The sequence below is a fragment of the Branchiostoma floridae genome, chromosome 15 (genome assembly GCF_000003815.2).
Source record: "Branchiostoma floridae strain S238N-H82 chromosome 15, Bfl_VNyyK, whole genome shotgun sequence".
NCBI classification, from domain to species: domain Eukaryota; kingdom Metazoa; phylum Chordata; class Leptocardii; order Amphioxiformes; family Branchiostomatidae; genus Branchiostoma; species Branchiostoma floridae.
Window position 1 is genome coordinate 10,315,128 of NC_049993.1, and position 13,946 is coordinate 10,329,073.

Consider the following 13,946-nt stretch of genomic DNA (forward strand, 5'->3'; position numbering starts at 1 on the left):
CAAATGTCTCAACTAACCCTACGAAAGTTAACTCTGCCGAAAATGATTGATATCGCCATGCGGAATGTTGATTAATTCAACGACACGACAAAGACTTGTATTCTAACATTCAATGCATGCGTACCGTCCGCTACCTCTCAAGTGACCCTGTCTGAACTCTAAATCCTCGCAAACTACAATTTTAAACCGGGCAAAGGGTGACACACACATGTATGGCCACTGTAAGGCTGTAATATGCATGTGTTTCTGTCTGTATATACGGCATTGGAAGCCAGCTTATGGATGTTAATTAGCATTCGTCTTCCTCGGCGCTGATTGGCTGGCCCCATTAAATTCAATTAACTCGCGAAAGCCCAGCCTGCCGCAGATGTGAGGGGTCACTGGAGTTCACGGCAGGTGGCCGAAAGAAAACCAATTTCTCCTCAGAAAAGTGCTGAAATTAAGCATTTTAAAGTAGTTTATGCCAACAATTTTACTTGGATCATTTTACCAACTATCTAATGCCTATCTACACTAAATTTCAGGCCAGGGTACAGGGGGCCAAAATATACCGTTTTGGTCAAAACATGACCTTTAAACCTCAATAAAATCATTTTAGAGGCAGATATGAAAAAAATGAGAAAAACACACCTATGTATTGACCCACTCTACCCTTGTGCCAAATTTCAGGTCATTCGGTCCAGGAACGACGGAGATGAATCACTTTGAAGATTTGACAGGAGAAAGAAAGAAAGAAAGAAGAAACACTAGAAAGGCCGACATTTGCTTAGGAGCAAATACAGCATATTGCAATCCATCTTCATCCTTGAAAAAATCCCAAAATTCAACAATTTGAAGTAATGTTTGCTCAAAGAGAAAATGAAGTACTGTGGGCACTTGTCCTATACACCTTCATGCCGAATTTTAGGTCATTTGGTTTCAATACAAGGGCATAGCAGCCAAAAATATACATTTTTTAGTTAAAAATGGCTAAAAATCCCAAAATAACTCATTTTATAAGTGCTCTATGAAAAAAGTGTCAATTGGATCCTGTTGTCATATGTCCAATTTACCTCTGTACCAAATTTCAGGTCATTTGATTTACATACAAGGGCATAGAAGCCCAAAATATACATTTTTAGTAAAAAATGACTGAAATCCCAAAAATAACTCATTTTTGAAGTGATCTATGAAAAAAGTGTCAATGGGGTCTTGTGAGCATATGTTCAATGCACCTCTGTACCAAATTTCAGGTCATTTGGTTTCTATACAAAGGCATAGAAGCAAAAAATATACATTTTTAGTAAAAAATGTCCAAAAACCCTAAAATAACTCATTTTTGGAGTAAACAATGAACAAAGCGTTGATGGGGTTCTGTGGTCATATGTCAAACGCACCTCTGTACCAAATTTCAGGTCATTTGGTTGTAATACAAGGGCATAGGAGCCAAAAATATACATTTTTAGTCAAAAATGGCCAAAACCCCTAAAATAACTAATTTTTGAAGTAATCTATGAAGAAAGTGTTGATGGTTTTCTGTGCTCATATGTCCAATGCACCTCTGTACCAAATTTCAGGTCACTAGGTTGTAATACCAGGGCACAGGGTCCCAAAATATACATAATTGGTCTAAAAATGACCAAAACCCCTAAATATCATAAATTTTAAGGCCTTTATCAAGAAAGTGAAAAAAAAACCTGGGGGTATTTGCTATCCCTACCACCCTGCCAAATTTCAGCTCATTTGGCCCCAAAATGAAAAAGTTGAATCAATTTGAAGATTTGACAGGAGGAGAAACAAAGGAAAAGCAATATATTGCAATCCCATACTATGTATGGATTGCAATATAATTACGAATACAATATATTTCACCATACTATGTATGGCTGAAATATAATAAGACTACAGTATCGTTAGATAAATTCAACTTCTCCTCGCTTATGGGTAACATCATAGATCAGGCCCTACGAACATGATTTAGAAAAAAAGTGGATGAATTAACATACAGTACAGAATAGGGTAGTAAATCTACGTAACTATTGCGGGGTTTAATGAACCTATTCTATCATTTTCCTCCTGTAGAATGTGACGACGGTTTCTACGGTAACGACTGCCTGGAAACCTGTGGAAATTGCACGGCAGGCACGGTCTGTGAGAAAACCAACGGCAGTTGTCCCGGATGTGAGGACCCTTGGGTCGGGGACACGTGTAAAATGAGTATGTAAACATTTAATTTTCATTACTAAATGATGTACAAGTGCGCATGCAATGTTGTCCAGTCAAGATTGGCCTGTTGTCTTTTTCTAGCCTCAAAAAAGTGCTTGGATTGTGGAAAATATGGCTTTAAAGAAATCATAAGGTGAGATTTAAATATAAAACAATCAGCGCACTGAATATTGTCGGTGGAAGGGATTCTATCACATGCACTTGATATGCTTGTCTTGATACATGTATACACCTTAGACACGTCCCTATGTCATTCCAGTACCTGCAACAGTATCAGATGATCCAGAAAGCGTAACTCTAGTTGTCGAGAATGAAGCAACGTTCAACTGCACCGGTCGCGGTGTTCCCCGCCCTACCGTCGTCTGGCACCACGGTAACAACGTCATCACAAGCCGAGACCAGATCAGGATAGACGTTACAGATGGAGGTCTGGTGGGAGAACAACACGTGATCCACAGCACCTTAACCATTACGTCAGCACGTCGACAAGATAACGGACAGTACGTCTGTATCTCGTCTAACGCGGCGGGGAACGACACGTCACAAGAAGCTACACTTGTGGTGCAAGGTACGATCACATCGTTCACATTTGAAATAGACATATCAGCCCCTTCTCATTCAATATCTTGTAGGTATACGTAGCTTTTATACAACAGGCAAGTAGCTTTAATTTGTGTAGATAAGTACTCTTATTTTGTATCTGCAGAACGCCCCGATGACGTGACAGTGAACGTCACCGCCGTGAACTCTACATCCCTGCACGTCACGTGGACAGTAGGAGTAACCGGTAACCTCGACATCATCGACTCCCAGGTACGCCACAAACGGAGAGACACGGAGGACTGGGGAGACTGGGAGTCTACTGGAGTGTCCGATGAGAACGGCGATGTCTACATCCATAACTTACGACCGGCTTTTGAGTACGATTTCCAAGTACGGGTGAACAACTCACTAGGATGGAGCGATGGTGACGGTGGGATGGGAGCTACAGACGAAGCGCGTAAGATATCTCATTACCTATTTCAGCTCATGTAGGGTTATGCTTCTCATTATACTTTAAGCCACAATGTTAGCATAAAATGTAATAACAATCTCATCTACTACACGTACAGCTCCGGGTCCTCCTCGCGATTTGCAAGCCACACCAAGCTCCCACAGCTCTGTCCACCTGACCTGGGAACCTCCGGTAGAACCTAACGGGGAAATCATCAACTACACTGTCCAGTATGGACCGTCAGATTCGTGCAATGAAACTGAGTTTCTTCATCAAGTTACCACATCGAACGACAGCACCACTACCGTTATTGGAGACCTGGTCCCGTACACAAACTACACATTCCGGGTACGCGGGGCAACAAGCGCAGGAGGAGGAGACTTCAGCCACTGTAACATCACAAGGACACTGGAGTACTGTGAGTAGGGCATCAACAACAAGATATAAATGCATATGCTAGAAAAATTGTAATAAAAAACAGTAACTTAAAAGAAAATAACCGAATTTAGTTTTCAATAGAAGCTATATGCATAGTAAAAACACAGCCAATGGCTACTAGAGAACGTCTTAAGTTAATACAGTTATTTAGAGACATAGAACAATCTATCTGACACATCCTTATCTGACAATATCCCGTAGACCCAGCAGCCCCAGTTATCCAGACGTTTACAGATCAGCACGACTGTAACTGTCAGTCCCCGAACATCGCCCGGCCGGTCCAGCTGCATGTAGCCTGGCGGCGCCCTGACCACATCCACGGCCAGCTGCAGGCGTACCGAGTCAGCCTGTACAACAGGACCGGTGGGGAACCGTTCTACCAGGAGAACGTGACGTCAGGACTGCAGCAGGAGAACCTGACAGCTGCGGTGACGTCATCACACCTGCAGCCCGCAAACAACTACTCTGTCACGGTGAGTCAGATTTGTTTTTACTGCAACGTTTTGTTGCAATCTTGAGAATATCAAACGCGTTATGTAATTGACATAAATCTCTTGACTTTGAATGTCTGATCCAGTTATCCATGCTATAACGATTCATTATGCCTTGCATCCGTAGCATATATGGCTATGAAGTGAACCAGTAGTAAGTAATGTGAATCCATCTTGTCCCTTTTACATCTAACAGATATCAGCCATTAACACCTTCTACCATGGGGACGAGAGCCATCCATATGAGGTCCGCACGAGTGACGGATGTGAGTATAAGTTTTCACTTTAAACAATGTCACGTTCAGGATCTAGGAACACTAAATTGTTAAAGTACAAATCTGCAAAATTCCTTGCCTGTCAAGACTTGTACTATTTTGTTACGCACGTATACCATATTGATTGAATTTCACAATTCCATAAGACACCATATCGCTACCCTGACTCATAATGATATAACGTTACATCAATCGTATCTTGATCATCAGGCCCAGATGCTCCGACGGTGACATGGATGGCAGACAGCGAGTGTGGAGTAAAGTGGACAGGTCCTACAGAAACCCGAGGGAGGCTGACAGGGTACAATGTAGGTACAATATTGCATGAATGTGAAACATTTATAGCAATTTGCGTCCTTAGGCCCATAAAATTATCGAAAGATGAATCTTTAACTAGATGGGTCATAAACTAAGTACAAGTATGATCTTTTCCACACAGGTTACATATACAGACACACCACTTCATGATCCAGACGTGTCTGAACCGCGCGTCAGCTTTGACACGACGGGTTTGAATCAACACCAGTGGTCCAAGTCACTGGATGACCTCCCGGCCAACTCACGGGTCCGAGTCACAGTCCGTGCGGTAACCTGTGCCGCAGGAGACAAGGGAGAAGAGTTCACCTGTAACGTGACAAGATTTGGTGAGAAATTGTCATGTTTCTAACACAAACATCAGCAATTGTCAGCAGATAGACGTTTCAGTGAATTAACATTTTATTTGGTAATTAATATCAGTTAGTATTCGGAAAATTTAAGGCTTGTTGTTTGCTGTAGTAGCAACTGATACCTGCTAATACGAATTAATTCAAACCTTGAAGAGTAATAATAATTTATTCCTTCTCTCGTCCATCTTTAATTTCCTTCTCTGTATAGAAAAACCCCCACCTATAGTGCTCCCTACCGGTCCAACCCCGAACGCTACGGTGACATCTTTCCCCATGGTCCTTCCGATGGTGAGCGAGAGGAACGGTCCCGTACGGTACGATCAGTACTCTTTTCTTATAATGAGGAACAGTTTACAGATTGTCTTTAGCATTGAATTTCTTAATTCACCTTTTTTTGCATATATTTACCAACGATTGCAATGCTTTTTTTTGTATGTACCCGTCTTATTCCTTAGCTGTTGCCAGATCATCGTCATCACAATGAAAGAAGACGAAAGCCTTGCTGACCTGGAAACAAGAGTTGGAGAACCTGACGTCATGCTTACCGAGGACGCTCCTGCGGACGGGAAAACTCAACCTTATGTGGCGTTATCGCTTTCAAAGTAAGCCTTTTCATAGATATCTTTTTTTATAGTACAAAATAGCTTATACAAGAAATCGAACGCTTATAATACTTTCTTCGCCCATCCCTCCATCAGAGAGCAGTACAAAAGCACTAAAGAAGTACAGATTGGAGAGGGCGGACCCTGTGGGCACGAGTGGTGCTGTGAGCGGAGTGAACTTGACGATCCCAGCCTAGCAAAGAATCCTGGAAATGTAAAGCTCCGATCAGGGGTGACGTACACAGCAGCAGTAAGATGTTACATGGACTCTGGTTCCAGGAGACGCAAGCGGAACACAGAAGGGGTAATCACGACTTTCCTTTCCTGGGGAATTTTCGTTCGGCTTTTGCCACTAGTTTATCCTTTACTGATTTTTATCCATTTCTATTTTGCTTCATTCAATTTTGCGAGTAAATTTGTGACCTATATTCTTGTGCTAAAGCCACATATCGTACAAGAATACATTGATGCATATATTCAAATTGTCATGCGTTTTATAAAACATGAAATGTTTTCTTTTTCAGTCATTCACCACAAGCGGATACATAAAGCCCGTGCGCACCGAACAACGGGGTATGTTTAAAAAAAATATAAGAACATTTTGATACTCCTTTTTTTCTGTTTTACCTATTAGTAATAAAAAAAAAGTATCGAGTGCTTCCATCTCGCATGGAAGAGAAAACAGCTCCGATATAGCCATGACTGACAGGTCTCTGTTTACAACTAGTCCCTGTGGAGCAGGCCATCATGCCCATGGTTCTTGGAGCTATTGCCGGTGTCTGTGTGGTCGGTCTGGTCGCCGTGGCCATCTTCTTTTACAGGTAAGATCCATTAAAAAAAACATCGACACAGACAATAACATAAAAGTAGTAATTATGGATTTTGCGCTCAGGGCTTAATTAAGTTTTTTTAATACCTTCTCTACGAGGAATAACGAATCTTCAATAATCGGTTCCATTTATGTCTATGTCAGGTAGTTGCTAATCATAACACAAATCAGTAACCAGTGTAGCGAGTTGCGTGAATTAAAGCACGATAAGAGGTGTGAACCACATGGACTGTAATAGCTAATTATAATCTTTAAAAAACGTTGACGTTATGTGATTTAATCTTCTACAGGAGGCGCGCTGCTAGTAAGAAGGATGCTCCAGACATCGGTCTGTCAGACTTGGCTCGTATCCGTAATAAGAGAGAAGACGAAAATGAGGAGGAACTGCAGGGTGCGGTCGGTCCCGCTGCAGGTCACGTGGAGGAGGTCATTGTCAAACCGCAGAAACGTAGATCCGGTCAGTCATCACATACATTCTTGTAACCCATTATATTAGGATCACTAGTGAAGGTCGTTAGCATTTGTTATTGGTGACAGCCAAACCTACCAAAACTACTGTCGCCATAACAAAGTCTTTTTCGTTGTCAACATTGTTTTGATACTATTTTTGGAGATATCTGGTATTTATAAAATTAAATGGCATATTTGAACGTGTTAGAAATATCAGCTATATCAGACATTTTAACATTAAAGAGAAAACTGATGATAGTCAATATTTGACGTACAGCAATTAGAGCCTTTGCCCTTATTATTTGTATAGGCAAGAAGCCAAAGTCGCCAAACTTCCGAGAGCCGATCCCCCTCCCTGACCTGGAGGCTGAGTTTGACAGGAGAACCGCCAATGATAACCAGATATTCGCGGAGGAGTACTCGGTAAGGAGACGACAACTCTAAATTCAACCTTGTTTGAACATATAAAGTTACTTTATATGCTTTTTTTTCTAAATATTTCTAATCATCTTTGATTATTTATACGTTCAATTTAACACTTGCAATGATCATTGTTGTCGCTTCGAAACCTTGCCTAAGCTACGTTTAAATTGTGTTATTTCTGTTCTTGTCAGTAATGGCGGCTCCAACTAAACAATGAATTTGAGTTTTATTGAAAAATTTAAATACTTGTTTTTTTTTTCTTAGGCTCTTCCCGGTACACTGGGGAAGGAACAGGCAGAAGCGTACCACAGTGACTTCAACACAACCAAGAATAGGTTCAAGAACATCATCACTTGTGAGTTTCCTTCGTTCCCTAAGTTCATTTGTCGTTGAACAGACCTCGTTCCAAACGAATATTGAAAATCAATATTTATCTTTGTTTTCGTATATATTTCTGGTTTCACACGTTTCTGTAGATTATCAACATTCTTATGATCTACTTGAGGCGTGAGTTGTTTTTGTCTGTTTACATAAAACATAACTTACCGGTATCCCTTAATTTACCTCCATACTTGCAGATGACAGCGGCCGTGTGAAGCTTACTCCCATCCCTGGTGTGGCTGGGTCAGACTACATCAGCGCATCATACATGGATGTAGGTTTTCGCGATAGAGTACTATTATTTACAGACTTTGCTGGCTGACCGGCTGTGTACTCGCTGATTCTAAGTACATTATATACTTCTTGTTTTTAAAGATCAAACATTTTTAATACAAATGTAGGCCTGAATAATCGTTACAATTTTATACATGATTTGTTGCAGGGTTACAATGCACCACGGAAGTACATCGCGGCGCAAGGTCAGTGTTCAATTCTTATTACGTTGTCGACTTTATAAACATGTATCGCAATAGAGTACACTATCTACTTTTAGAAAAAAATTTGTCTTCTTTCACTACATTCAATATACACTGCGTCAACTACAGGTCCCTTACCGAACACGGTGGACGACTTCTGGCGGATGATCTGGGACACCAAGGCCAAGAATATCGTCATGGTTACCAACCTGAAGGAGAACAACAAGGTAAGTATTAGTAACGCAGTGCTGGTTAATATGTACCATAATCTATCAGAATATCAAAGTTTGTATTAGACCTACCTTGGAATATATACTTTACTTCCTCGAGTATAATAAAAGTTTAGATATGAACTGCTCGCTACCCTGATACCTTCCACAGCAAAAGTGCACACAGTACTGGCCGGACAGCGGAAAGAAGATTTATGGGGACATTGACGTCACCTTAGTTGACGCCATCCCCATGGTTGATCACGTGACACGGATCTTCATGGTTGGAAAGGTAACCTTACATATAACTTTTCACTTTAAGATGAGTAGTGGTGAACACCTCTTCTACCACTTTTCTAATATGATAACACCTCAGCCTGTCCTATGATCAGGAATAGAAAAACACGTGCTCGGGTCATTAGATCTTTTGTCCAAATTAGTGCAAATTAATCTAATACTTAATCTAAGCAGACATGACTAATAAACTACATGGCTAGTAACGTTGTTTTTCTCAATGCAGATTCTACCCCTACCCCATTTATTTCCTTGTGACGTCTATCGGTTCTACAGGAAGGTGCTCCCGCGAAGCGTGAGGTTACTCAGTTCCACTTCCTCGGCTGGCCGGACTTCGGGCTGCCGCGGAGCCCCATGGGATTGCTGAAGTTCCGCAGGGCAGTGGTCACCAAAGTGGCACCTAAGGACATACCTATCGTCGTGCACTGCAGGTAGGATGCGAACACAAATTGTATAACTATACCCAACATGTCATTAATGTAACGACGGTAAACAGGACATTCATTCATCGTGAATAAGAGAACATGCATGCATTGTACAAGTATATAAACAATTTTATGACCTCAACTACAACTGTTACACTGTTACGATATGACAAATTGACAAGTACATGCAGCCAAGGACGTTATATGATGCAGCCAATGCCCTGATTCTAGTACCAACTACTTGTCGTCCTACTACTCTAACATGACTCTAACTCTGCAGAATGTACTGTAGATCAACAAGTACTTCATGAAGTTTTCAGTGCTTTTTTGTTAGGGATCTCTACTAAAGTAATAAGGTAAATATTAAATGCAAAATCACTTCAATCCTGCAGTGCCGGTGTTGGCCGCACGGGCACCTTCATCACTGTGGACGCCATGTTGGAGATGATGCAGGCTGAAGAGAAAGTAGACGTATTCGGGTTCGTCTCCAGGATGCGGGAGAATAGAAGCACCATGGTTCAGACAAAGGTATGAATGCACAGTCCCTTAATATTTCACAAAAGACAGGATTCGTTAAAGCTAAGTATACTCTTAAGCTTGTCGATTCAGCGTTACATGACTTACGCTATACGTATACTGTCCTTACTTCTCTAATCATTTTTACATTTAATTTTTTTTTTTTACATTTTAGGCCCAGTACGTGTTCATCTACCGCGCCCTGCTGGAGCAGCACCTGTACGGAGACACGGAGGTGGAAGTGGCCAACATCCAGCACTACATGCACAAACTCAGGACCGAGAAGCCGGGTGCTGACAAGACTGGATTCGAGATAGAGTTCGGGGTTAGTTGACAAAACCATCAGATATTGGTGAAAATTCAACAGTGGCATCGACTGTTTGATTCCCGCCAGTGACTTTAATTAGGGAAGTAAAAAACGGTGGAAGCAGAAGGATGGCCTCTACTTTCTAATGTTGTATCCTACACACAGTGTATAACAACTAACTGTCCCTGAGGTCTTATAAAGGCAACCTCAAAGCTTTCTCTTAGCTTTTTGCAACAAGGCCTCATGGTAACTCATGACAAACCGAATTTCACACATGATATACATGATGATGATATATCCTTTTGGTTAAACAGAACCTTACCCGTCTTCCCGTGGACCGTGCGAACATGCGCGCTGGTAACCTGCCCGAGAACATCTCCAAGAACAGAGTCCTGATGATTCTACCATGTAAGCTTTAAAGTTGATAGATGAGAAAGTACTATGTATTTAACAGTTACATATGGTTAACTTCATTTGTCTAATTAACGTCCATGACACGTGTAGTTAGCGACGATACAAGTTTGGGACTCAGAAGAAACATGACAGTCTTTTGGAGGGCTGAACTTTTCAACGTTTTTTTACAATCAATCTATCAGACATATAACCTGATCATATTAATATATTCTGATGATTCGTGGTCTTAACAATATTCTGGTCTCGTTGGGCAAGGTAGCTTGACAAGTCATCTAGAATAAGCGACTTTTAATTGTTCTTTTCTTTTCCAGACGATACCAGCCGGGTGTTCCTGCAGCACAAAGCAGGCGTGAAGGGTTCGGACTACATCAACGCGTCTTTCATTGACGTAAGTCACTATCTCTCTCGATCTCTCTGTCTGTCTGTCTCTCTCTCATGTAAACACAAACACATATACACACACACACACACACACACATGTACACACAAACACACACACACACACACACACACACACACACACACACACACACACACACACACATGTACACACAAACACACACACACACACACACAGGCACAAAGACACGCTCACACACACACACACACACACACACACACACACACACACACACACACACTGTTCACTAGCTTTTGCTCATGATTTCAACCAGCAATTGATGAGTCAAATTTCATTTCATATTTTCGGACAGGGCTACCGTGAGAAAGACGTGTACATCGCCACGCAGGGCCCGCTGGACCGGACTGTGGAGGACTTCTGGAGGATGGTGTGGGAGTGGAACTCCTGCTCTATCGTCATGCTCACCGAGCTCAAGGAGAAAGCACGAGTAAGACTCACAGCTCTGAAGATTGTATCATTGCCCAGTTACAAGATTATGGCTGACAATATGTCACTGTTAAATCTGTAACAATTAGTGAAGACATATCTGACCTATCACAGTGGTTTGTGATATTCACATGGATGCCTCTGAAGTTAGAGATCTGTTTCGCTAATATAGAAACTGACTTTTTTCTTGCATGTACACAGAACAAATGCACCCTCTACTGGCCGGAGACAGGGCAGAAGACGTTCGGTGAAGTGGTGGTTTCAGCACAGGGCGTAGATTCGTTCGGTGACTACGATCTACGGACATTTACTATAACACATGCAAAGGTATGCCACAAGATGTTCGTTAGATAACGTTCAATAAACTATATATAAGGGTACTGCAGTTGAATCTTCTCAGAGATTTTACATGATGAACGCCGCGATCACAATGTTAAAGAGGGTATACCAGCCACAATTTTACGAAAAGGATAACTGGTAAATCCCTTAGATTATTGTTGAAACAACAGTTTTTTGTCATAGCAGGAAGGCAAATCCCGCACAGTGCAGCAGTTCCACTTCCACGGCTGGCCGGAAGTCGGTATCCCTGACAACGCCGCCGGGATGATCGATCTGATTGGTCAGGTCCAGAAGCAGCAGCAGCAGTCTGGGAACGGGCCAATCACCGTGCACTGCAGGTTAGAGATTAACAAATCCGTATCACTACTACAACTAGGCCAAATACTAGTAAGAAGCAACATTTGATGCAAGGGTAACCGCGAGTCGACCTTACAACTTTTTCACTACTAAAAAGTAAAATTTTTATTCTTTGCAGCTCGGGTTCTGGCCGCACGGGGACGTTCTGCGCCATCAGCACGGTGCTGGAGCGGGTGAAAGCAGAAGGAATCTGTGACGTGTTCCAAGTCGTCAAGGCGCTCCGGCAGCAGCGACCTCACATGGTGCAGACGCTGGTAAGTGCTATGTCACTTTTCCATTTGGTCTATTTAAACTATTTATCATGTTGGCAATCCATAACGCGATCACATATATTCTACATATGTGTAGTGTAGTGACTGCATATGGGAAGCTCTGTTGACATGAAGGAGACCTTTGCAGTCAGTTGTATATTTATGAAGATGGGAAACGAATGTGAAGCTGTGTTGTTTCATCCCCAGGACCAGTACCAGTTCTGTTACCAGGCTGTTGTGGAGTATCTGGACAGCTTTGACCATTACGCCAACTTCCGCTAGATGGCGTCCAAGCGTTTACAAAGTTTGCTATTCTACATATTACGTTCGAACCTTTTTGTTCACGTGGTTTGACGAAGTTACTTTTACTTATTGTTTCGAAGGATGTTGCAATTATAATATTCTCTAAATGAATTCGAATCTTGAGACTTTAGGTCAAATTCTCTAGCTGACTTGTTGGTAAGTTTTTGAAGTGCCTAACTGGAAATGTTACATAATAGACAATGGCGTATTATAGTGAATAGATGGAATGTTTTATCTCTGAATTTCATATACTTTGGAAAGTAATCACGTAAGGTTGTATTAAGCTGTATCAAGGTTTTAATACAATCAAGCACCTAGATTTTCTCAAGTTTGTATATGCCAGAATATTTGAATGTCGCATATCTTACTCCTTGTGCAATATAGTCAAGAGATGAAACATGATATCTGTCATTATGCAGAATTTCGGTTAAAGTGGACCCTCTTAATTTCGCCGATGTAAGTAATTAACATAACAATGCATCATAAATGATAATGACAATCAATAATGATATTTGGGACTATTGCTATATTTTTCCAACTGGTAGATGATACTTCTCTTTTGGTCGCGGATGGTCGTAATAGCACGTAAAACCATAGTTTGATAACTCCTATCTTCAGATTTATTTTACGCTGTATCTAGGATTTTATTCTAAGCACCAAAATGTATCTGGATTATTCTCTCATCATGTCTCCATGCGCATTATTTCTTTATATGTGTGAAGTGCGGAGACCACTGAATCATCCGCATCAAGACATAGACTCATAGAAGGAGAAAATCTTCACATCCGTTGAAGACAGTGTATTGTCATAAATGTATGCTACACGGTGCAAAATATGTCAATATATATCAGCTGTGAGAAAAAGTCCTATTGAGGTATCATTTCTGAATGTGTGGCTGTTTGCTTATACTCTGATGCCTTACTTTCAATGACAAGTTATTGTCTAGTTAATGTCGAGGGCAGTATCGCTCTAGAAATCTGGTTAAACAAATCTATTGCCTGAAAGCTATGACCCCCAAAATGTTGTCAAGGGCTGTTCCATTTTGCAGTTAAGGGGACTGTTGGTAAATCTCAATCACGTGTGATGAATTTGCTAAAAGCTTAATCAAAGGATGAATACACATGGCTAACAACATATCGGTAAAGATCTTCGAATGGCGCCGAGGAAAACACTTTTGTAAATTTAGTTTAGTGCATGTGCATGTTTGAATGTTGTAGCTATACCTCATAAGCGCTGACATTTACAGTAAACCCCATATATTGATTGCCAGATCATAACAAAGATGACCTTCCAAGCTTTCTGGGCGCGGTGAGCAGTTGAACCGGTACGTCTGAGTGCATATGGCCCGGGCCTTCGATCTGACCTTTAACCTTTTACCTACCGATGAACCAAGGACACCTTGAGCCATGGCTCCAGGCCATCTTTCGGGCTCACGTGCTTTTTTTAAAAATA

The 13,946-nt window shown here is 41.4% G+C and overlaps 1 protein-coding gene across 1 annotated transcript in view; it reads left to right on the forward strand.

Annotated features, from left to right (window-relative positions):
* The window catches only part of LOC118431467 (receptor-type tyrosine-protein phosphatase S-like), a 29,038-nt gene extending 15,861 nt beyond the window's left edge, over window positions 1-13,177 (forward strand). The window contains exons 11-40 of the mRNA XM_035842708.1: window positions 2,062-2,160; window positions 2,465-2,773; window positions 2,912-3,205; window positions 3,318-3,617; window positions 3,839-4,110; window positions 4,325-4,394; window positions 4,614-4,711; window positions 4,843-5,047; window positions 5,280-5,385; window positions 5,527-5,673; window positions 5,770-5,977; window positions 6,198-6,246; window positions 6,401-6,494; window positions 6,793-6,959; window positions 7,263-7,375; window positions 7,640-7,730; window positions 7,954-8,030; window positions 8,199-8,235; window positions 8,362-8,459; window positions 8,614-8,733; window positions 9,012-9,166; window positions 9,553-9,688; window positions 9,852-10,001; window positions 10,298-10,391; window positions 10,709-10,785; window positions 11,111-11,245; window positions 11,446-11,571; window positions 11,770-11,921; window positions 12,059-12,194; window positions 12,399-13,177. Of these exons, the coding sequence (XP_035698601.1) occupies window positions 2,062-2,160; window positions 2,465-2,773; window positions 2,912-3,205; window positions 3,318-3,617; window positions 3,839-4,110; window positions 4,325-4,394; window positions 4,614-4,711; window positions 4,843-5,047; window positions 5,280-5,385; window positions 5,527-5,673; window positions 5,770-5,977; window positions 6,198-6,246; window positions 6,401-6,494; window positions 6,793-6,959; window positions 7,263-7,375; window positions 7,640-7,730; window positions 7,954-8,030; window positions 8,199-8,235; window positions 8,362-8,459; window positions 8,614-8,733; window positions 9,012-9,166; window positions 9,553-9,688; window positions 9,852-10,001; window positions 10,298-10,391; window positions 10,709-10,785; window positions 11,111-11,245; window positions 11,446-11,571; window positions 11,770-11,921; window positions 12,059-12,194; window positions 12,399-12,473 (4,190 nt within the window). The 3' untranslated portion in view covers window positions 12,474-13,177. The remainder of the gene's footprint in view (window positions 1-2,061; window positions 2,161-2,464; window positions 2,774-2,911; window positions 3,206-3,317; window positions 3,618-3,838; window positions 4,111-4,324; window positions 4,395-4,613; window positions 4,712-4,842; window positions 5,048-5,279; window positions 5,386-5,526; window positions 5,674-5,769; window positions 5,978-6,197; window positions 6,247-6,400; window positions 6,495-6,792; window positions 6,960-7,262; window positions 7,376-7,639; window positions 7,731-7,953; window positions 8,031-8,198; window positions 8,236-8,361; window positions 8,460-8,613; window positions 8,734-9,011; window positions 9,167-9,552; window positions 9,689-9,851; window positions 10,002-10,297; window positions 10,392-10,708; window positions 10,786-11,110; window positions 11,246-11,445; window positions 11,572-11,769; window positions 11,922-12,058; window positions 12,195-12,398) is intronic.
* The last annotated feature ends 769 nt before the right edge of the window (window positions 13,178-13,946 follow it).